At 37.4% G+C, this 25,138-nt stretch overlaps 1 protein-coding gene across 3 annotated transcripts in view; it reads right to left on the reverse strand.

Moving 5' to 3' along the window:
* Positions 1–25,138, reverse strand: part of CYB5B (cytochrome b5 type B) — a 32,646-nt gene that overhangs the window by 5,602 nt on the left and 1,906 nt on the right. For all 3 annotated transcript variants that reach the window (XR_014238020.1, XR_014238021.1, XM_082369998.1), the window contains exons 2-4: positions 11,231–11,359; positions 10,658–10,687; positions 1,262–1,290 (exon numbers count right to left, since the gene is read on the reverse strand). Coding sequence is in view for 1 of the 3 variants with exons in the window: in XM_082369998.1 (XP_082226124.1) it covers positions 1,262–1,290; positions 10,658–10,687; positions 11,231–11,359 (188 nt within the window). In the remaining 2 variants the exon portion in view is untranslated. The remainder of the gene's footprint in view (positions 1–1,261; positions 1,291–10,657; positions 10,688–11,230; positions 11,360–25,138) is intronic.

The following is a 25,138-nucleotide window of genomic DNA, read 5'->3' on the forward strand; positions in this document are numbered from 1 at the left end:
CAAATTGTTTTCCACAGGGATTGTACCCATTTACATCTCCCTAAGACCCTAAAGAGGGCCTAAGAATATTGGTAATACACTTCCTAAACAACTCCTCTTATTTTGAGAATTTTAAAAAATTTTTGCCAATCTGGCAGGTGTGAAATATACCCCATGATTTTAATCTGCATCTCTCTGATGACAAATGAAATTAAACCTTTTTTTCCCCATATGTTTATATTTGTGCTTCCTCTTCTGTAAGGTGCTTGTTTAAGTCTTTTTCTCATATTCTACTAAGTTATTTTTTAATTGATTTGTAAAAATTCTTCATGTATTCCACACAGTAATTTTTAATCAGTTTTAAGTGTAGTGTAAGTCTACTGCAAGTTTATGGCCTGTATTTTCAAATTCTTTATGGAGCTTTTGGATGAGCATAAATCCTTAATATTAAGAAAGCTGAATTTACTAACAGTTTCCTTTAATTTCCACTTTTTAAAAATATTCTGTCCGTCACCTCAAACAAAAAAGACATGGTACTTTTACGGGGAAAAAAGACACATTTTCTCTCTCTCTATGAAATGCTTTAAGTGGGATCTCAGAAAGATAAAATAGCTCTATATAATCTCTATAAATTTTTACAAGCCAAGGATTCTACAGTTATCTCAAGTAGAGACACTTAAGGGATGATAAATGTATACCTTTCAGGGCTAATACTACTGTGTTAGTAACATTACTGCAAGGGATAAGTAAACCTTTGAGAAAACGCACATTCCTGAACATGACTGCAATACACAATTTTTTTCTTCTGTAAAATGTAATAATACATTTTTACATTTATTATTACATTTATAATATGTAAGGTAGGTGCAGAGTGGTTGTGAGGATTAAATGAGATTAGAGAGTGGTTGTGAGGATTAAATGGGATTAAGTTTTTAGTGGAAGTTGCATAGCTTGGCTGAGCTGCAGAGACTGTGGGCCTGAATTAACAGTAGTACTTGTCCATGCATACTTACCTCTTCCTACATGTGATTCTAATTTATGTCACAACAAGATTTAAAAATTACTCAAGGCAAGAACTTTTTTGAGATTACTCAAGATGACTAAAACTGTAAAAATTAATTTTGCTAAAGCTAAGGAACTACTGAATTTGCAGTAATTGTGACCAAAAAAGAATGAGCTGTCAAACTGTACTCTAAGTTATGTTTCACATGTATATTTATGGAAGAACCTCTTTGCCACACAGTAAGTTGAGCATAAGGAAATCTATTAAGGGAATACCAACCTTTTGCACGTATTATTTTTCGGAGGGTCCTGAAGAAGATGCATGTTCAAAAACAAACAAACAAACAAGATTAACACAGAGTATATAAATCTTCTCGAATAGTCATGCAAACTCTGAAGCTAATAACAGAACTTCATCTTTCATGCAATTTGATGTTTACAAATCCATCTGCGATGGGAGGACTAGGAATTCTTTTTCTGATAATATACTGGTATTCCCTAGTAAAGAACCACTAATGAAAGCGTAGAGAAATGACCTAAACTCATTTTATTTGTAAAAAACAAACAAACAAACAAAAAAAGCCACTGGTACAAACTATATTGCAATGAATTAATTTGCAGTCACAATGGTAAGCCTGGTTCACTGGGGCTTGCCACTGGCAGTAGCTAAGATCACATTTTGTGAAAACACATTTAAAAAATAAAAACTTCTGTCTTGTAACATAGAGATCAACTGGGAAATGCTCAAAAGCATGCAGATGACTGCTGTGTGGCTTAGAGAAGTGAACTGCTTTACTCTCTGAAATGATAATAATTAAGATTAGAGACCTTAGGGCTTATTTCACAATGAAAACAGCAAGAATGGAGTTAGAGGAAAGAAAATACCAAAATAAACTTAAAAACAAAAATTTGGCAGTAATAAGTAACAAGGTATTTATACATGCGACAACACTGATGAACCTTAAATGTTACGTGAACTGTAAGAAACCAAAGACCATGTATTATATAAAGTCCATTTACATGAAATGTTCAGAGTAGGCAAACTGAGAGGCAGAAAAGTAGATTGGTGGTTTCCTAGGGCTGAGAGAAGAGGAGCTGGAGGGAAATGGGAAATGACTGCTAAAGGTTACGTGGTTTCTTTTTGGAGTGATGAAAATGTTCCAAAATTAATTTGTGATTATGGTTGCACAGCTCTGAATATACTAAAAACCCTTGACTTATACATCTTAGGTGAACTGGATGGCATGTGAATTATACCTTAATAAAGCTGATACTAAATTTTTAAATTCAATTTATGTAAATAACAAATGAAGTTATGGATTTCATTAATTAGTTGTATAGTACAAAAAAGCCTGCTAACTTACTGCCAGAGGACAATAACCCATTAGCATAAGTTACTGCTGCCCAAAAGATCATCTCTGCCAATATGCAGTAATATGCCAGGGTATGGACACATAACTACAGATTTCAGTAACCTCCGAGATTCCCAAAAACCCTACATACATACTGGCCTAGATATTTTAGAGCAGACCATGAGGTAAGTTTTAATTTCATATACCCAAAACATTGTCATGCAAATGAATACATGCCCCAAACCTGAAAGAAATCGCCTATAGGCAAGTAAAACTTCTAATAAAAAGTTTTAGATAAATCCTATTAATATACTACTACACTTCTTTGAGACCCCGATGATAACAATCTGGGACATTTCTCCTTGAATAGAATGAGTCAGGCTAGCTAAAACATGTTACGGTCAATCTTTGAGAAATACAGCAAGTGTTTTGCAGATTTGGAAGGCTGGGGTGGTAATGACGGTTGTGTGTGCATCTCACAACGTTGCCTTTTTAAAGCTTTTTTTTTTTTTAAACTAATTTATTTATTTATTTATTTTTGGCTGCATTGGGTCTTTGTTGCTGCGCGCGGGCTTTTCTCTAGTTGTGGCGAGCGGGGGCTACTCTTCGTTGCGGTGCACAGGCTTCTCATTGTGGTGGCTTCTCTTGTTGTGGAGCATGGGCTAGGCGCATGGGCTTCAGTAGTTGTGGCACGCGGGCTCTAGAGCTCAGGCTCAGTAGTTGTGGCGCAGGGTCTTAGTTGCTCCGTGGCATGTGCGGTCTTCCTGGACCAGGGCTCAAACCCGTGTCCCCTGCATTGGCAGGCGGGTTCTCAACCACTGCGCCACCAGAGAAGCCCAACGTTGCCTTTTTAAATATTCCACTACAGTAGCCAAGAAATAATTGAATTCTATCAAGAAAATTCCATGGTCTTTTATGCTTTCTTTATCCACACATATACCAATGATTTTATGGAACAAAAAATGTAGACTTAGTATTAAAAAAAAAAAAGCAGAGGTAATCTGAAAGGCTTATGCGAAAGCGAAACGGAGTAATATACGTATTATGATGTTTAATCTATAACCACATTAAATCTGTTAGTTCATATAAATGGATTCTCTAGATTTCAGTTTTTAGCCTCTTTTACAACCAAAAGCACTGCTGTGTGCTAACTAGACTGAGCCTCAGACAACGTAGTAAGCAAGTGAGAGAAGAAACAGAGGGGGAGAGAGAGAGAGAGACCAGACGAATCAAGACCGTAATATACTGAAATTGTAATAGTTCCTAGTAAGCAATAAAAATTTTAAAATATACATGGTTTCCTTCCTTCCTTCCTCCCTGCCTCCCTCCCTCTCTTTCTTTTAACTAAGTACCTCAACCCCTGTTTTAAGAGCAATCTAGGAAAGAAAAGAGAAGGAAGCTTATCCTCTTTAGAATACCAAGAGCCAAATAAATGCCAAAGTGACTCCGCTTTTAATCAACTATAAACGAAAGAGTTTTTTAAGGCACTGCTCTTGTAGCCAAGTGTCTCAGCCAAGTTTGGAAAGAAGCCAAATAAGTTATTTTTAATTTAACAAAATTAAGAAGAAAAGGGTTCGATTAACACAAAACCCTCCTTCATCTTCACCCTGCCATTCTCTCCGTGCACAGCTCCCCCGTTCTCATTTCCACTCCAGAGCTCTGTGCTGAATCTAACAGATGCTTAGGTGAAATTCCTACAGTTTATGATTGACTTTAATTTACCCCTGTGGGTGTTCAGGCATATCTTGGCTGGTTATGTTCTTGCCCACATTTTAATTTACATGCAAGATTGGTCAGGAGAAGTGACTGCTCTCCATCTTTGGCATGGATAGTAGTAATTGCAATACTATATGATTTTAGTTACAAGAGAGCAGTTCAAATCCAGAGTTCTACCAAAAGCCTTACCAAGTGATTAATATGCATGCTTCTTTATTCTCCAATGAGTCTGGAATCCACTTCCAAACAACCAGATTGCTTTAAGTCTACTCTGATTTTAGTCCAAAATTAACAGAAATCAACTGTTTAAATACGGTGGTTCCTAAAGTTCAAGATTCATTAAGCCTTTAATTCCCTCATAAAATAAATAAGTAAATAAATATATTTATATACATACAAATACTAACATGGACTTTGTAGGACAAGAGGAAATATTTCATAATATTTGAGTAACCTTTTTATTAAAGCTGATTATAACTGAAATTATGTCTAATATCCTCAAGCTCAATGATAAATCAGTTTCCTCACCTGTGAACTGAAAGGCTCAAATCAGATGAACCTGAATTCTAAAGTCATATTCAATTAACTCAACACAATTTTCCGACCCAAGGGCATTTTAGCAAAACCTACAAGAGCAGACTTCTAAAGACTAGAGAGAAGTTAATACCATTCTCCCACGTCCAAGAAGGAAGACTGAAGGAGCACAACCACACAGAGATGTTTCTGTTTTCCAGCACGTACGTAAAGATGTGTTCTTCCAGATACTCTCCCGAGAGACAGTGTGCCGTGAGCACTAACCCTCGCTGATGTGGTTAAAAGAATGACAAAGAAATGTCATAATTGGCAAACATATGGGAAGGGATTTGGGGGTCAGTGGGGGGGTAATTTCACTATGAACCCTGTTTATGAAAAAACATGGGAGGAGGGCTTCCCTGGTGGCACAGTGGTTAAGAATCCGCCTGCCAATGCAGTGAACACGGGTTCGAGCCCTGGTGCGGGAAGATCCCATATGCCATGGAGCAAGTAAGCCCGTGCGCCACAACTACTGAGCCTGCGCTCTAGATCCCGCGAGCCACAACTATGGAGCCTGCGAGCCACAACTACTGAAGCCCACGCGCCTAGAGCCCGTGCTCCGCAACAAGAGAAGCCACCACAATGAGAAGCCCGCGCACCACAATGAAGAGTAGCCCCCGCTCGCCGCAACCAGAGAAAGCCCACACGCAGCAATGAAGACCCAACGCAGCCAAAAATAAATAAATAAATTTATTAAAAAAAAAAACATGGGAGGAGAACACATGCTTAAGGAATGGCGTACTTTGTCACCAGAACATAAACGTAGGAAACAATGGGCCAAAATTATAGTTATGATGCATTCAAACATATAGACAGAGCGTTATGTGTATCTTCAGCCTAAACAGTTTATACTTAGACTTTCAGAGGTTTAAATAAAAGGGAAATATAAGGTATATAAGAAGCTTATGTTTTAATTCCTAAATTGAATGTTCGCCATTCCAAGAGGATTCCAAGTATTTAACATTGGAAGAAGTGGATTTTAAACCACAGGACACCTTCAGCAAATTTAATGAGTATTTGGGTGGTCTGGTAGTTTTTGCAGCTTTTTATTTAGAATAATTTGGTTTCTATGTGGCCAGAAACTTATGAAAAACAACTTGGGAACTTTGGGCTTCAAACACTACTGCAAAGGATTTTTCCCCCATAATACAATGGACTGTGTAACATTAGCTAACACTATATAAATTTTAGTTTTAGGTTCATCATACAACCTAAAAAGTCTGAGTTTTGAAAGTATATGATTTCAATATTTTCATGGCCATGTGGTGTGGATCTTGAGGACAGCCTTCTCATGACGCTCTAATGTACTAAAATTTCTTTCTAGATGAGAATACAGTTTAACAATTACTGTATTGTAAAGCATAAATCCCTAGAGTCAGCCCAGTCATATAAATAATATTTCCCTGTACATAAGGGCAAATTCAAAGATGAAAAACACCTGTTAAAACAAATTTCTATACAACTCTCTCAAGAACCCATTATGATAAGATACATAAGACATCACTGAAGAAAAAAAATTAAAACACTCAGACACTAATTTACTGGGACCCAAGAAGTGAAATACTTGTTATAACACTGTAGGGCTGATTTGCAAAAGATGTTACCTTGTCCTTCTGACATCTTGCTTTGCAAAACTACACATCATTTCTAAATAAAGCATTACAAGAAGACACTAAGCCTTCAGATTCCTCAGGAAAGGGTATTTTGTCTTTCAAGAGTGATCTTGCCATTACATTCTATGCTTTATTTCAAAAGATTACGTTACAAAATACACGTTAGGGAAAAAGAAACAGGCAACAATGAAACCACCATACAACATTCTTTGGTAAATAGCAAGCACTACTCATCTAAAGGGCATCTGCATACCCATTTTAAACGTTAATAAATCAGGTTGTAGATAGGATAGGAATATTCAACAATTCTTAAAAGGAAATTTTTACTATGATGCAACCAACTAACTACATTACATAACTATAAAGCATGCATTCTTTTTAGTTTCCCTCCCATAAAAGAGAAGGTAAACTGAATGCTATGTATGTATAATACTTTACGTACATGTAATAGAAAACTGTATAACAAAAGTCTGTAGCACCTGGGAGAAAAAAATGTATCTGCCTTTAAATGCAAGTTATAAATTGCTTCTAACACAGATGGAGTTCACTAAATTTCAAAAGTTAAATTTTTTAAGTTAAAAAATGAAGTTTAAGAAACACGTTAAGGGACTTCCCTGGTGGCGCAGTGGTTAAGAATCCGCCTGCCAATGCAGGGGACATGGGTTCGATCCCTGGTCTGGGAAGATCCCACATGCCGCGTAGCAACTAAGCCCGTGTGCCACAACTACTGAGCCTGCGCTCTAGAGCCCGTGAGCCACAACTACTGAGCCTGTGTGCCACAACTACTGAAGCCTGCGTGCCTAGAGCCCGTGCTCCTCAACGAGAAGCCACCGCAATGAAGAGTAGCCCTTGCTCGCCACAACTACAGAAAGCCCGTGTGCAGCAACGAAGACCCAATGCAACCAGAAAAAAACCAAAAAAAAAAAAACCCAAAAATAACCATGTTAAGCCTTTATAGAGACAATCTTACTTCCTTAAAAAAAAGAAACAGATCAAATCCTGTTATAGCAAATGTCATCTCATCAAAGCTTTTGTCTATGGAATACTAAGTATTAAAGAGAATGAGAGAGATCTTTATAAATTGATAAGGAACAATCACTAAGATAAAATTTTTTAGTAGAAAGAAGCAAGGGGCAGAACAGCACCTATGAGATTTTTAAAGGAAGGGATGGTTGGTCTGTCTACTGATCTATCAGTCTATCTATCCATCCATCCACCTATTTATATGTATGTATGCACAGAATCTCTTTGGAAGAGTAAACAAGAAAATGGTAGCTGGTTACCTCAGGAGAAGGGGAACTGGGAGACAGAGCTGGCGATGGCAGTCATTTTTATAGCACACTTTTTGTACTATTTGAATTTTTAACCATGTACACCACAAACTACCCATTCAAAAAAGTTAAATGGAAAAATGGTCAGGTTATTGGGTCTATGCACTGTAATGAGATTTGACTAGTGAAGCAGTTTAACTGTCACCTAGATAATATCTGTTGAATAAATGAATGAAATGGTGCCACTTTTTTTAGTCAGGTTAGCATTTGTATGTTCCTTATCTCCTGAACTGAAGGTAGACTGAGTGATAAAAATGTTAACCAAGAAGTAAACCCATAAGCCAAAGAGAGACCTCATGGACCACAAATGTGTCTAGGTTACTTTAGCACAGTAGGCAGGCAGGCAAACTGGCACAGAAAACACTGTTTCTAAGGTGAGTTTCCATAACTCAAAGCAGACCAGAAAAGTGTTAACTTAAGTATGAATGGAAGATTGATGGCTCTCAGCATGGGGACTAATCCAGCCAGGTAGAGATTTAGAGACAAAAAGGGTTTTTAATTCTAGTTAGTTATCTTTGACTGAAGCAGGTAAGAAAAACATCTGTTGCCAGATCTGTAGTTTTTAAGCTTTTAAGTTATAGTACTGTAACAAACATTTCAGGGTCTTGAACCTCAGGCATTATCAGTCTAACAAGGAAACAATGGTGACCATCAATTATTTATTTACTCGTGTCATAGCAAAAGCAGTATGAAAGGTAGTTTCCAAAATACTGGGAAAAAGTTTCTGATTTACACTCTAGAATAGCATGTTTTGGGTGTTTTTTTTTTTTTAAAAAGTTTTTTTGAGGGGGTGGCGAGGTAGTTTCAGGCAGGGAAGAGACATGGAGCTTGGAGCTGTGGAGGGAGGAGAGAAGCAGAAAAATAAAGGAAGAATGAAAATGAAAACTGTCGCGTAAGGCAGAAGACACCTCTTAATTAGGCATTAAAAAAAAAAAATCACTTCCTCACAGAGGTTCTGAAACCTTAACCAAAAGAAAGTATTAATGAAATGAACTTTACGTTTACTTCTTCATGGTGAATGTAAAAAAAAATAAGAAAAGAGACACCTGCAGCCTAGACACAGAAGTGTCTCTTTAAAACCCATGTAAGAAATAAACGTGAAGGATCAAGAATTTCTTCCTGGAACTAAAATCAGGCTGGACTATAGCTCAATGACAACCTATGTAGGTGGTCTTGGATCTGCCTGAAGTACAGCAGTGTGACTGGAAACACTCAATCATCAGACTCACTATTTAATGGAGACTATCCTTTGGGTATAGCAGACATGATAAAAACAGCCTTGAAAACACTGCCTTTAATCACTCTTTAAGCCAGGCTGGGGCCAAACTACATTTGGAGACTTCTAAATTTTTACAGAATTTCACCAAATCTCACCAGTTAAAAGGGTTTCTTTTTCTTTATTTCTTACAGAAAGTCCAAGGCTCAACAGTTTTAATTTATCTGAGACATCTCTAGTTAATTCTTTGGCCTATATATAGAAGGCAGACAGTGCTTTCCACAGAAGAGAACTAAAGTTCCCTAAGTTTTCAAACAAAAAGATGGGCATGTCATTCAGCACAGTCTGGTGTTTGGCTATCTGGGTTACTTTAAGCGCAAATTCCCACCTCCAGAGATCATGAATCAGTAGTAGTAATGGCAGCCCAGGAAATACACATTTCAGAAAACACGCCAAGAGATTACAATACAGGTGGTACAAGGAATAGAATTTGAAAAACACTGCTTGCTCTCCATTCCTAAGAATGGTCCTAACTACATACTATACTACCAAGGAAGAAAAATGGCAACAAGAAGCAATTGGTAGACTTCTAGACATTATAACTCCCCCACAATTTTATTTGTCTTAAATATAATGGGTGTTCTCACAGTGCTGTGCAGAAGTGGGTTATGCCTCCTGGATACAAGGTGCTTCTCTTGTACAAATGGGAACATCCCTTGAATCAAATGTTGACCTCTGAGAGCAATGGTTTCTGGACATGTTCAATATACCAAACAAGCCATGCTTAGTTCAAATTTTACCTTAATTACACAAGTGAAGATTCAAGAATGGATAGCACATGTGTTAGGAGGGGAGGACAAAGAAACCAACAGTGCTCACAAAGCATTTAAAGAACTATTTCATGCCCCCTTCATAAACAATTCAACAGTTCAGAGTAGCAGAGTGCAGCAAGACGGAAGAGTTAATTTACACAAGCACTCTGGATGGCAGAGCAACAGGTGGCAGATACCATCAAGCAATCTCTTGAATTGAAAGAATTCTTGTGTCTAGGTCAACTTTAATTGCTGTGTCACACGTGTTCAGTAATACCAGCTCAATGAGGAAAGGGAAGCAAGAAGCTAGAAGGAGGAAAAGAGGAGGGAACATTGCCTCCATAATGTTCTGGGTGACAACTAACTGCTGTCCCTTTAAATTACAGGGTAGGGGAAGAGTCAAGGAAAATGGCGAGAAAAAAGTGGGGGAATAAGGGAGATGAACCATCCAGCTTGTGGGAAGCAAAAATGCTTTCATATTTTCTTCCTGGTACATTATGCAGTACACATTAAGGTTTTCAAATATTTAATCTTTTGTTTTTACGGTATCACTGTGTGAATGGGAAGGGTGTGTAGGCCTATTTGAGCCTACACCATAGGGGAACAGGGACAGAAAGGCCTGTTCCAGTCAATTACTCAATTGTTCCAGTCTACAACTCATTCTAAGACTTGCAAGAGTAAATCGACCTTCCAATTCTTTTTCCAACACAGAAGCAATTATTATCATCTATACTATTAAATGTAAGAATAAGAAATACTTTTCTATAACTGAACCTATAAACTAATTTCTTTCAAAGCAATACGGGGCATGGCTTTAGAGTTTCAATTTTTTAAAAAAGCAAATAGAAGCATGAACACAATGTTCCTACTGTTCAAGACTCAGCTATTCTTTTTTCCTGAGATAGTACTGAGTCCAAATTCCTGAAAAACAGGATTTTTGTTTGGGGGAAAAGTAAACACTTCTCTTGTTACAATACATTAAAAAAAAAAAAAAAGCAATTTTATTTGAGTAAATAGAAATATAAACACTTGAAAGACGCAAGAGAAATAGAGGACTTCTTACCTTGCCATCACTTTCGCGTTTAAGGTCATTCTGTTTAAAGAGGAAAACAAATAATATTTTAAGACACAGCTAAACGAACTCTCATTACCTGCTTATTTCTAACTTTGGAACATGAGACTACATTCTGGTAGTAGTAATTCCCTGGGAGATGCCAGGGTCTACAGAAGGGTACTGCCCACTCCCCCACCCCTGCATCCCTGACTCTGAGTATATCAGGGTCCCCTGTAAGAATGGTATGGTTTTAAAAGTCCATAGTTACCACTTTTAGCAATGAATTTGCAAGAACAACCAAACCACTATTTTAGGTAGAGATAATAACTGCATTACAAAAAAATCGATCAAAAATAACCCCACCTCCAAAATCAGTTCCTTTTCATAGACACTATATGTGTTGATTTACAGACAAGAACCTCTATCTTAGCACAGTAAGGCTAGATGATTTTGGAGAAAATTTAGCCTGATGGCTGGGTTGAACGAATTTCCATTTTAGTAACTCATTCCCTCATCACGATCTGTGGCTGTTGGATAGCTTCCTCTCTCTACAAGCACTCCTAGAGCTCAGCTAATTCTTACCGGATGCACATCACCAATATAGTACTGTTTGAGCATTTCTCTGGCATCAGAGGAGTGGCCTACATCTTCAAAACTTTCAGTTGCATCTCCACCAGCTTGTTCCAGCAGAACCTCTTCTCCGCCAGGATGCTACAAGGAAAAGATATATACTGAAGACAGGGCTGTCTGAAAAGCTAACTAATGTAAGCTACTTCCCCTTCCCCTCTCCTCTTTTCCCTTTTCTCCCTTTAATGGCAGCAATGGGACGAATCAGCACTGCATACCCCACGACAGGATGCAATGGGGAGAAAATAACGTAACTCCTGTGTCTTTTGGCCAAAAATGCATAATGTGGGTTTAACTGTGAGGAAACCTAGGACAATCGCAAATTGAGGGATATTCTACAAAACGACCAGCTGTGATCTCCAAAAATATCAAGGTTAGGAAAGCCAAAGAAAGACTATTATTCTATTCCTGCAACTTTTCTGTAAGTTTGAAATGGTTTCAAACTTTAAAGCTAAATAAATAAATAATACCAAAATAACTGCCTCTATATCTAGAAAGTAGATTCTATCTATAACTTACATGCTATATACCTTGGATAAGTTATTAAGAAATTGAGATGTCTTTGTTTCCTTATTTGTAAAATGGAGACAATATGAGTACCTATCTTAACTACTATTGTGAGTATTATATGAGATAAGGATAGGAAATACTCTGTACTCAACAAGAGAAAGGTATAGTTAGTATAATGTGCTATCATCTATCATTTTAAAAAGCAGATATACATATGCATGCATATGCATGCATATGCATAAAATCTCTCCAGAAACATTTAAGGGAACCTGGTGGCTGGGAGACAGGTGCAAGGAAGACTTTTCACTATACACCCTTCTGAAATTGGTTTCCCAAGTACAGTATTACCTACTCAGAAAACAATTTTTTTTTTAAACATCTTTATTGGAGTATAATTGCTTTACAATGGTGTGTTAGTTTCTGCTTTATAACAAAGTGAATCAGTTATACATATACATATGTTCCCATATCTCTTCCCTCTTCCATCTCCCTCCCTCCCACCCTTCCCTATCCCACCCCTCTAGGTGGTCACAAAGCACCGAGCTGATCTCCCTGTGCTATGCGGCTGCTTCCCACTAGCTATCTATTTTACATTTGGTAGTGTATATATGTCCATGCCACTCTCTCACCCTGTCACATCTTACCCCTCCCCCTCCCCATATCCTCAAGTCCATTCTCTAGTAGGTCTGTGTTTTTATTCCTGTCTTGCCACTAGGTCTTCATGACCTTTTTTTTTTTTTCCCTTAGATTCCATATATATGTGTTAGCATACTGTATTTGTTTTTCTCTTTCTGACTTACTTCACTCTGTATGACAGACTCTAACTCCATCCACCTCACTACAAATACCTCCATTTCATTTATTTTTATGGCTGAGTAATATTCCATTGTATATATGTGCCACATCTTCTTTATCCATTCATCCGATGATGGACACTTAGGTTGCTTCCATGTCCTGGCTATTGTAAATAGAGCTGCAATGAACATTTTGGTACATGACTCTTTTTGAATTATGGTTTTCTCAGGGTATATGCCCAGTAGTGGGATTGCTGGGTCTTATGGTAGTTCTATTTTTAGTTTTTTAAGGAACCAGTAGTTACTTTTTATAACAACCTTTTAAGCAGGAATAATATTATCATCCCTACTTTAAAGATGAATTCAACGGAAGCACAAAAACTCTAAGTGTAACCTCCCAGTCAGTCACTTGCCTCTGAGATCCATGAGGATAAGGAAACTTCTATTTTTGTCTCCTAAAAGGTCTCCACCCAGTGATGGGTCTCCCACCCCAGCATTAAGCATGCTGTTTTGAAGCAAGAGTTAGACAGTTGCCACTCAACTGTTGTTACATCTGAACACTCTCAGCCCTGGTAAGCTATTATTTTTGGAATTGCATCCCAACTTGCTCTATGTATCTAAACTATGGAAGATATTTTTTCCTTATGACACATCCCAACTATTATGCTGCCTTTCAGAGTAAAAGGATAACAAAATGTCTTAGTTGTTTGAGATACTCCAGAGAATGGATGAGTTTGACTCCCTACATAGCTCTTTCTACAACTATAAAGTATTTTCATTTTCACCAATCTCTCATCATAAATAAATAAATAAGCAAACCCTTTTATACTTTTTTTTCCTACTGTATGAGAAAAAAAAAGAATAACGAATCAACTATAGCTTTATAACAGAAATAAGTACAGTTAGTTAACATTTTGGTGCATAAAACTATTTTTCCTGTCCATTCATTCAACCATTTCAATTGTTATGCTTCAATTTTTATTGAGTACTTACAATTTAATGTACTAGGCAGTGATGAAAAGGTTTTGTGTCTTCATAAAAATGAATTCATATGGTATATACTGTTTTATAGCCTACTTTTTTTTTTTCACAGAGGCAAGGAGGGTCAGAGTGGTCAAAAAAAAGGGTTTAGTAAAATAACTCTCACTCCAAAATGTGGTCTTAATACAGATGGTTTAGAGCAAGCAAAAATATTTCAGGGAACCCTTCGTTACTGTTTTAGAACTCTATAAACTTCAGACATTATTTAAGATCAAACAGCAGCCCAGCCAGTGGCAATGCACTAGGCCTGAGGCCACAGCAGAGCCCAGGCCAGCCCTGAGCCAAGATAATGCCCAGGCTGCAGGACGGAAAAGTCCCTGAGGAGAATCCCAAGAGGAGCCCCAGTGCCCCAGGGAGGAGAAGCCCCGTGACCCTGGTCGGACTGGCTCTCAGTGAGCTGCTGCTCAACTCCGACATGAGCCTCTGGGTGGTCCAGCCCATCTTTATCATCACCTGGGGGTGTGATCCACCACTAGGTGTCTATCCTACTGCAGAGTGACAAGAAGCTCACCCAGGAGCAAATATCTGAAATTAGTTAAGTCCTAATTCAAAGCACAGTCCTCAGGGAAAATGGAAATTATATTCCCAAACAGTCCTTGACATAAAAATGTTACTTCAAGAACCCAGAGGATGGAGTTTTCAAAAAAAAAAAAAAGGGGGGGGAAAATAATACCACCTTCTCCTACAACTGATCCCACGATACTCACAGATGTGATGAAAGAGAATGTCACAAATGTCCTCGCTGTGATTCTTATTGGTGGATGGATCAACATGACATTCTTAGGCTTTATCACAAAGTGTTATTTCCAATGACCCTATGTAAGCCTATGCTACAGAAAGGAATCGAACTACCCATTATTGATAGCTGCATCCTGGTACTTCTGCTGTGTATTTGGGCTTCAGAGCATTCACTCTCCAAATGTGGGCCAAGATAATGCCAATGACCAATCAGGAATGATGGAGACACAGATGACTGGAGCAGCCATGGCCATGCCCACCACAGATACCAAGAAAGCTTTCAAGACAAAGTGAAAAGTTTTGGAGCTAACAGATCACCAGAGGGCACCAGGTGATGTCAAAGAGGAGCACATGGCCAAACGCCTTCACTTGGAAGGCATATTCAAAAATGAATTACAGACCTCTTTTTGAAGGCCAACCAGGGATTAGCTCTTGGGAACTTGGAGTAGTCCTTAACCTTTTAGCTTTTGTTTGCACTGGAGACTCACAGAATAAAAAGGAAAATGCATGAACTGATGGGCATGCAACAAGGATCATTCTTGTCTGACCCAGGTTCTTTTTTATATTTGAAACTAGAAGAAACGAGGCCTGTGTGCTGGGTGACTTGTAAGGAAAGAGCTATTTTTAAAATGTTTTAAAATTTCCTTCTGGTGCCTGTAGAAATGAAAGGCAGAGAAAGGGGGAAACTCAAGCTAGTGATAATATATAAAAACTTAGCAAAAATTCAATCTTTGGAAGAAACATTGCCAATTATAACTAATTATCATGTGCAATCAGCCTGACTTCTAGACCACAGTAAACTCCCGTTTTCTTGGGATCCGAATATCCTGTATTTTTATATTTAATTTATGTGCTAGTATTTTTATAACTTCCTTTAAAAAACTAATAATTTTCATTACTGAAAATTTAGAAACTATGTATGAGCAAAACAAGTCTCTCTGTATTGTTCATTTTGAGCCTACAGAATGACATAAAGAGCAAATGAGTCAAAACTTTATTCAAATAAACTCTTTTTCAGAGTGAATACTCAGGGCCAGGACAGACTTAGCAAACTTTCTATATCTCTTAATACTGTCCAGGGAAAGCTAATGACCCTGATATACTGCTGGATTCTCAAGTGCCTTCAGGATGACCAAAGATAGGTTAAATATGGGAGATTCTTGATCTGGATCTCAGAATATATTAAATACACAGGGGTGGAAAAAAAAAATCAATGGTTCTGTACTGTATGTAACCACTCAGCTGAACTAAGGACCCAGTTATTCTGGATATGAGAGTTTACATACTGTTATAAGAAGGAAGATAGGGCAATTGCTGGCAGATACAAAGATAACGGTTGCCCAGGGATAATTCTGTCTGAATTAAATGTCCTAGGGAAGTAGCAGTGTGCCATTCTATACCAACAGTTAAATGTAATTTGCATGTTGAGTACTGTAATCAAGAATGAATGATTCTTGACTCAACAAATTAAACCATCTTGTTTTCTCTTTAAGACCAGTTTTATGGAAGTAAAACTGGGGAAGTCACAATAATATCTGTGGATTGTATCTGTATCAGTATCAATATCCCGAGTAGGATATTGTACTACAGTTGTGCAAAATTTTACCAGTATGGGGAAATGGGTAAAAAGTACAAAGGGTCTCTCTATTATTTCTTTTATAACTGCATATGAATCTTGTTATCTCAATAAAAATTTCATTCTAAAAAAATAAAATCAATTCCCTAAGTATATACTCGAGAAATGTGTATAGATATATGAACTTATACACACATACACACACACAGATGATCATAGCATCATTATTCATTATGACCCTAAACCTGAAACAACCCAATATCCATAAGGAGAATATGAATAAACTGGGGTATAATCATACAATAGAATCCTAATCAGCTATGAAAAAGAATGAAGCACTGCAATATGCACAAAAGAATATAATATATTGAACAAAAGATGCCAGACACAAAACAATATATACTGTGATACTCATTTGTTAAAAAGTTCAAAAATAGGCAAAACAAGGGATTTCCCTGGCGGTCCAGTGGTTAAGACTCCGAGCTCCCAATGCAGCGGGCACAGGTTCGATCCCTGGTTGGAACTAAGATCCCACATGCTGCACGGTGCTGCCAAAAAAAAAAAAAAGAAAAGAAAAGAAAAGGGCAAAATGAATCTATAGTGTTAAAGTCAAGAGAGCCAGTACCTCTGGGAATGAGGAAGGAGGCAGTGATTGGGAGGGTCTACAAGGAGAGGTTCCAGGATGTTATAATGTCCTAGATGGTGGATATCCAAATGTGGTCACTTACTAGAGTGACACCATATGGCTAAATCTTAGGAATATATAAATAGTGGGAAAATAAGTTCCAAAATATCATAGACACAACTACCTTTGCGTATACTCTATGTATAGTCAAATGATCTTTGACAAGGGTGCCAGGACCACTCAACAGGGAAAGGACAGTCTCTTCAACAAATAGTACTGGGAAAACTGACTATTCACATGCAAAAGAATGAAGATGGACCCTTACCTTATATCATGTACAAAAATGAACTCTTAATGGATTAAAGATCTAAACGTAAGACCCAAAACTATAAAATCAGGGGAAAAGCTTTTATGACATTGGACTTAGTGATACTTTCTTGGATATGACATCAAAAGCAAAGGCCACAAAAGCAAAAGTTGACAAATGGGATTACCTCAAACTTAAAAAGTTTTCTACATCAAAGGACACAATCAGAGTGAAAAGACAACCAACAGAACAAAAGATATGTAAATCATAAGGGGTTAATATCCAGAGTATATAAAGAACTCCTAAAATTCAACAACAAATCAAATAACCTGATTATACAATGGGCAGAAGAGTTGAATAGACATTTCTCTGAAGATGACACACAAATGACCAACAAGCATATGAAGAGATGCTCAACATTAGTAGTCACTGGGGAAATGCAAATCAAAACCACAATGAAATACCACCTCCCACCCATTAGGATGTCTATCATCAAAAAAACAGAAAATAACAAGTGTTGATTTGGATGTAAGAAATTATAACCCTGGGAATGTAAAACAGTGCAACCACCAGCACCATCTATTTCAGAACTTTTTGTCTTGTAAAACTAAAACTCTATGGGGACTTCCTGGCAGTCCAGTGACTAAGACTCCTTGCTCCCAGGACTTCCCTGGTGGCGCAGTGATTAAGAATCCACCTGCCAGTGCAGGGGACACAGGTTCAATCCCTGGTCTGGCAAGATCCCACGTGCCGCAGAGCAACTAGGCCCGTGCACCACAACTACTGAGCCTGCATGCTGCAACTACTAAAGCCCACATGCCTAGAGCCCATGTTCTGCAACGAGAAGCCACTGCAATAAAAAGCCCACGCACCACAATGAAGAGTAGCCCCTGCTTGCCACAACTAGAGAAAGCCCACGCACAGCAACGGAGACCCAACACAGCCAAAAAAATTAATTAATTATTTAATTTTTAAAAAGCCTCTGTGCTCCCAATGCAGGGGGTATGGGTTCAATCCCTGGCCAGGGAACTAAGATCCCACAAACCACAGGGCATGGCCAAAATAAAACAACTCTCTGCCCATTAAAAGCTTTTTTTTGATTTAATATCTCTTTCATCTAATATTAGTATAGCCACCTCTACTCTTATTTTGTTATTATTTGCATGGAATATGATTCCGTTCTTTCAATTTCAACCTATTAGTGTCTCTGAATCTAAAGTGAGTCTCCTACAGATGGCATATAGTTAGACCATGTATTTTTATCCATTCTGCCAATCTCTGTCTTTTGACTGGAGAGTTTAATCCATTTACATTTAAAGTAACTGCTGATACGGAAGGACTTACTCCATCAAAATGTCAGAGGACATTATCAAGAAAGTGAAAAGACAACCTACTGAATGGGAGAAAATATTTGCAAGTCACATATCTAATCAAGAATTAATATCCATAATATATAAAGAAATCTAACTTAACAACAAGAAGACAAACAATCCAATTTAAAAAGGGGCAAAAAACTTGAATAGTCATTTCTCCCAAGAAGATACACAGAACGAATAAGCACATGAAAGGATGTTTAACATCATTAGTCATTAGGGAAATGCAAATTGAACCACAAAAAGATACCACTTTACACCTGCTAGGATGGCTATGACTGAAAAAAAGAAAAATTACAAGTGTTCCATGGAGAAGTTAGAACCCTCATCCATTGCTGGTGGGAATGTAAAATGGTACAGCTGCTGTGGAAAACAGTTTGGAGTGTCTTCAAATATCTAATTATAATATAATTACCATACGACCCAGCAATTCCACTGCTAGGTATATATCCAAATGAACTGAAAACAAAGACTCAAACAGACACTTGTATGCCAATGTTCACTGTAGCATTGTTCACAATAGCCAACAGGTGGAGACAACCCAGATGTCCACTGAAGAATGGAAGAACAGACAAACAAAACGTGGTATACACATATCATGGAATACTATTCAGCCTTAAAAAGGAGTGAAATTCTGAAACATGCTACAACATGGATGAACCCTGAAGACATTATTCTAAGTGAAATAAGTCAGATACAAAAACAACAAATACTGTATGATTCCATCTACATGTGGTACTTAGAACAGTAAAATTCACAGAGACATAAGGTAGAACAGTGATTACCAGTGGCTGGGAGGAGGTGGCAATGGGAAGTTATTGTTTAATGGGTACAGTTTCAATTTGAGATGATGAAAAAATTCTAGAAACAGTTGATGGTGATAGACACACAACAGTGTGAATGTACTTAATGCCATTGAACTGTACGCTTAATGTTATGCTTAATGGTTTTAAATGGTTAAAATAGTAAATTTTATGTTATGTATGTTTTACCATAATAAAAATAAAAATTTAAAAACCTAACCATGCTAAGTAAAAGAAGCCAGATACAAAAGGACAAATATTGTATGATTCTACTTATATCAGGTAGTTAGAATAGGCAAATTCATAGAGACACAAAGTAAATTAGAGGTTGCATCAGGGGCTTGGGAAGAGTGATGAGAGGGTAGTTATTGCCTAATGGTTATGGAGTTTCTGTTTGGGGTAATGAAAAAGTTTTAGAAATAGACAGTGATGTTGGTTGCACAAACTGTGAATGCGATTAATGCCATCTAATAGTACAGTTAAACATGGTTAAAATAGCAAATTTTTATGTTATATATATTTTACCCACACACAAAAAAAGCTAGGTTTACATACCTATAATTAACGTAAGCCCAAAAGTTTACCTTTGTCTGAATCACAGCAAAACAAAACAAATAAGACCAAGGAGTCTGGAGGTTATCCTCAGTCACCTAGATTGGTTGGTTACCAGTGCTACTCAAATCTATTGGACAATCATAAGTTTCTCCCTGTTTTTATTAAGTAAACGTAATATAAGGCAGTACACATTTCCCATTTTTTCTAGGATCTGCTTTGCTTTTAAATCGCATATGAATTTGCAAAAACGATTCTTCTGAACTGGATAGCCTTTGTGTTTTAAGACTAATGGATCTTGTCTCAGCTTTTAATGCATAAGCAATTATATAACACTATAAATATTTCAAATAAACTATATGGCAACCAAGATCATAAACTTTCAATTGATGAAACAATGCCTGTGATCGATTCATTTCTATCTCAGTCCAGCAATAATCAAGTGAAATACTTTACAGATACAAAGGAAACTTTGTAATGTCCCCTTGGGACGGGTTTTAGTCGGTCAATTGTCCACGGAATATGTGGTAGGGAGCAGGGGAAGCCTTTTGGCTTGTGGTAGGGAGCAGGGGAAGCCTCTTGGCTTTTCCTTAAGTTCATTTACTAAGTATTACTGAAAGGAGGACAGAAACTTTATGTTTTAATATAGAAAAGAAAGAGGACAAATTGCTAACAGAAAATAATACTTCCAGATTACTAATTCTATGGAAAGGATAGGGGACAGATGGGCAGAAAAGAGGAGAATGTGAAGAATGACAAACAGTTACACAATAAAAATCTTGCTGGGAAAAAATTACACAAATTCTCTGTGAATGGAAATTCCATGCTGATGTAATAAAAATGTAACAAAAGGGATATGCTAAAGATCACCTGACTTGGAAAATGAAATCTAGAAACATTAAGATTATGGAAGCTGCAAAATTAGGCCAGCCTACCCAAACAGATTAGCAGAATACCTCATCAAAATAAGATATGGATGTTAAAGTTTTGGAGAGGAAAAAAACTACTTCCTAAAAAACGGTCTGACAACACAGAGAAAGATAATAGACCTGGGTGGTGAACAGCAGGAAATGGTGCAGGTCCATAGGTATTTGCATTTGGATTAGAAAGAACCTAGTAAGGCAGGGGTGTCACCTAGGAGAGGTTAACTTGATGGCTGCCAGAAATGGTATAACCTTGGCAGTCACAATTGCTCACGGTCTGAATTTCAGGTCTGCAGATCCAAACATAACTTATTCCCACCAGATTACATACCCTTATCCCCACTATATTAGGTACCACTGCTACAGATTCTCACAATTCCTTAGGCATCTTCATGGTACTATCACAATTGCAATTATTTATTTAATATCTTTCTTCCTCCACTAGACTATAAGCTCCCTAAGAACAGGGACCATGGTTGTCTTATTCATGGCTGTATTCCTGAACATAGCACAGAACCTGGAACATAGTGAGATCTAGGGGGCACTCACTCTGCCCTCCTTCCCTCCCACCTGCCCTCTCTCCCTTTCTGGCATGAATAAACAAAGGTCGATTTGTGATCAGGGCAGCTCACCTGGACAGTGCTGGAGGTTAAATTTTGCCTCATCTTATTTCTAGCCTTCCCTAGGACCAACCACTTGAGACCGTTCAAGGAAAGAAAGCATACTTGCTACAGATTTGATAATTCCACAAGCTAGATAACAATCAAATTGCACTTTCTTTTGACCAGCCTTGGAGAAATCCAGTAAGAATTGTTATTAGTTAGACACTGAAGCTTTCAAGGGGTACCCTAGCGTGGCACCAAACAGAGCCTGCATTCTCCATCTTTCCAAAGGCAAGACCACTCTACCTTGCACGACAATTGCCTGTACACAGATCTCATCTTCCCAGCAAGTCCAAAGCATCTAATTCACCTTTAAATCTTCAGAGCATGTGCTAGTTAGTAAGCACTCAAAAGATGCTACAGGAAACAATTTTTTATTATTAATAAAAATAACCACTAACACTTACTGAGCTCTTTATGCCAGGTACCATGATAAGTCTTTATATGAATTACCTAAATCAATTGTCTCAACAACAACCCTGTGGAGTAGGTACTATTATCTCCCTTGAAGAGATGGGAAAGGCCTTTACAGAGCACAGCTGCCCAAGGTTACGGTAAAGTAGGAAACTGAACAAGACTCTTGAACCCCAAAGCCCACACCCAGCCATTAAAATGTGTTATATATATATCACCAAATGTGTGTGTATATATATGTATGTATGTGTATATATATATATATATATATATATATATATATATATATATATATATATGCGTGTGCGTATATATATATATATATCACCAAAATTCTCTTCAAAAGACACTTAAGAAAATGAAAAGGCAAAATACAGACTGTAAGAAAATATTCTCAATACATATTTCTGAAAGGACTTGCATCCAAAATATATAAAGACTGCTTTCAAGTCAATAATAAGAAAACAAACCAATTAAAAATGAGCAAGACTGAACAGACACTTTACAAGACATGCAAATGGCCAATTAGCCCATGAAGATACTCAACATCATTAGTAATCAGGCAAATGCAAGTTAAAACCATTATTATATACCAGCACACACCCATTAGAATGGCTAAAAGTAAATCACTGACAAAACGTGTCAATGAGGACGTGCAGAAACTGGAAAACTAATGCATTGCTGGTGCGACTGGGAAAAGGTCTGGCAGTTGCTTAAAAACAAAAACAAAAAAATATGACCCAGCAATCTCACTCCTAGCTATTTACCCAAGCGGAATGAAAACATATGTCCACACAAAGATTTGTACATGAAAGTACATAGCAGCTTTATTCATAATAGCCAAAAATTGGAAACAACCCAAGTGTCAATCAACAGGCAAACAGCTAAATTTTAGTATGGTTACAATGAAATAAAAAGCACTAAATAGGAATAAATTGCTGATACACAGAAAAAATATAGATGAATCTCACAGATATGTTAAGTGAAAGACGTTAGACAAATAATACATACGGTTCTGCAGTGTTAGAAATCAAATCAGTGGTTGTATGGGAACATAGATGGTAGAAATGTTCTATACAGTGATTGTGATGGTGATTACACAGATGAAACATTTTTCAAAGCTCAATGAACTCCACATATAAAATCTGTACATTTTATTGTATGTACATTAGATCTCAATAGAGTTGACTTAGGTGGGGGAAAAAACCTAGATAGCAAAATATTACTAACAACCCAAATGTTTATAAATATGAGACTGCTTGAATAAATTATAATCAGTCCAACAAATTCTATGAAGAATAAAGGAGTATTCCAGGTATGGATATGGAAAGACTCCTGAGACATACAGTTACATGAAAAAAGCAAGGCATATTTCAGCGAGTATTGTATGCTGTTACCTTATGGGTGAAAAAAAAGAGTGGGAGGAACTACATTCACTTTTGCTTGTATGTGCAAAACAAAACTCTGGAAGAATTCACAAACAACAGTAGTTAACTTTAGGAGGAGGTCGACCTGGGCAGATGGGAGGAAGGCTTTTCACAATGTACCCGTATGACCTGTTCAAAAAATGAAAAAATTACCTGGGTTCCAGAAAAAAGGTACTAGTTCTAACTTCCCTCTATCACATTCCCAATCCTTCCAAATTATATCTAAGATGTGGAAGAAGGTGGTTGTAAAACAGACCTAATTCCATACTCTATAGCCATGAAAAAAAATTGAGGCAAATCCTAATGTAATGGGCATAGGTTATCTGGTCAGACTGCCTGAGTTCAAACTCCACCTGTACCACTTAACATTATGACTTTGTGAAAGTTATTTATCTGCTCCTCAGTTTTCTAATCTCTAAAATGGGTTGTTAGGAGGGTTAAAAAAGAAATTACATGTAAGCCGTCAGAATAATAAGCACCCAAGAAATACTATTACTATTAAACCAAATCAATTAATAGACACTATAATTCAATTAAGGAATACTATGATTCTATTTCTACTTATACATATCTGTATACATTGGTATATGCGTGGAAGATGTAGAAGGATTCAAACAAATTCTTGGGGTTTAAAGAGTTTTACTTTCTTCCCTTCTGTATTGTTTTTCCCTCCAACCTAGTATTCCCACTTACGCCAACAGTCACTAAAAATTACATAGAAAGCTTTAAAACAGCACTATGTGTTAAGCTTATTACTCTTTTCAGAAATGGTTAATTATACATAAAACAATGGCTTCCAAACTTTTCTCACTTGTGATACAGTAAGAAAACAAGAATATTAACTGAAACAAAGGTTCACAAAAACATGCTTTGTGAAACAAAGGTTCACAAAAACATACTTACCCTTGCTAAGAGAGATGCACTTTGATATGTTTTAGTCAATGTCGTAAGATATTGTAACCATTTTTATGTGATTTTCTTTCTAAACAGAGGTTCACAAAAGCTGTACTTGACCTGTCCCCTCCTTGATCATGCTGACCTCATCTAATACTCTCCAGCCACCATAACCTCCCTCACTGTTCGTCAAACAAACTAGATATACTTGTACCTCAAGGGCTTTGAACTTGCTCCCTCTGCCAGGAAAGCTCTTCCTGCAGATATCCACATGGCCAGCTCCCTTAACAGAAGGCCTTTATTCTAGTCATCTTCTTAATCAAGCTATTTCTGGCCATCATACCTAAAATTTCAACCCCTCATCTTCACACCCTCACCCCATACATGTCCACAGCCCTCTTCTCTGCTTTATTTTTCTTCTTAGCACTTACCTCTTCTCTGCTTTATTTTTCTCCTTAGCACTTAACATAGCATATATTTTAGTTATTTACTCTGCTTATTTTCTGCTTCCCATAGATGGTAATCTCCACGAGGGCATAAATGTTTAACTATCCGCTGCTGCATCCTCAGCACCTAGAACAGTATCTGGCACTTAGTAGACACTTGATAAATATTTGAATGAGTAAGTGAATGAATGACTAGACTTGGAGTGAAGAAGAACACAGGGACAGAGACGCTGGAACAGGTAAGTTAGAATGGCTAACTGCAGGTAAAGATTGGCAACTCAAGCTTGAAGGGCCGCCCCTGGCACACCTGTGATGTCTCTGGCTCCATCAGCATGTGGTAAACCACGCTGGCAACCACTATTCAAGATTAAACTAATGTCCACTACACGCACTGAGTGTTCCTTCCAAGTTCATTATCTATTCTGAATCAATCAAGAAGAAACTGGGGGGGAAATGAAACCACAAATGAAAAACATTACTGGCCCATTATGAACTATGCTTTACCATGCATGCTACAAGCCACACTTGAAACTTATTATGAGGCATACCTCAAAGGACATACCTAAGTCTAGAATTCCAAAGTAATACTGTGTAGACAAGAGAAACCAAGGTATTTATCTAAAGCACACCCTGCCACTAATCAACTGTCTGACCAAAATCTCTCTGAACCTGTTTCTTATATCCCTGTTAAAGTAAGGCTCACTACTATCCAACTCACTCTCAACTAGTTATTTTGAGGCTGAAATAATGGGAAAGCACTTTTAAAAGCATAAATGCC

Source organism: Balaenoptera borealis (genome assembly GCF_965194805.1).
Source record: "Balaenoptera borealis genome assembly, chromosome: 19".
Taxonomy (NCBI): Eukaryota; Metazoa; Chordata; class Mammalia; order Artiodactyla; family Balaenopteridae; genus Balaenoptera; species Balaenoptera borealis.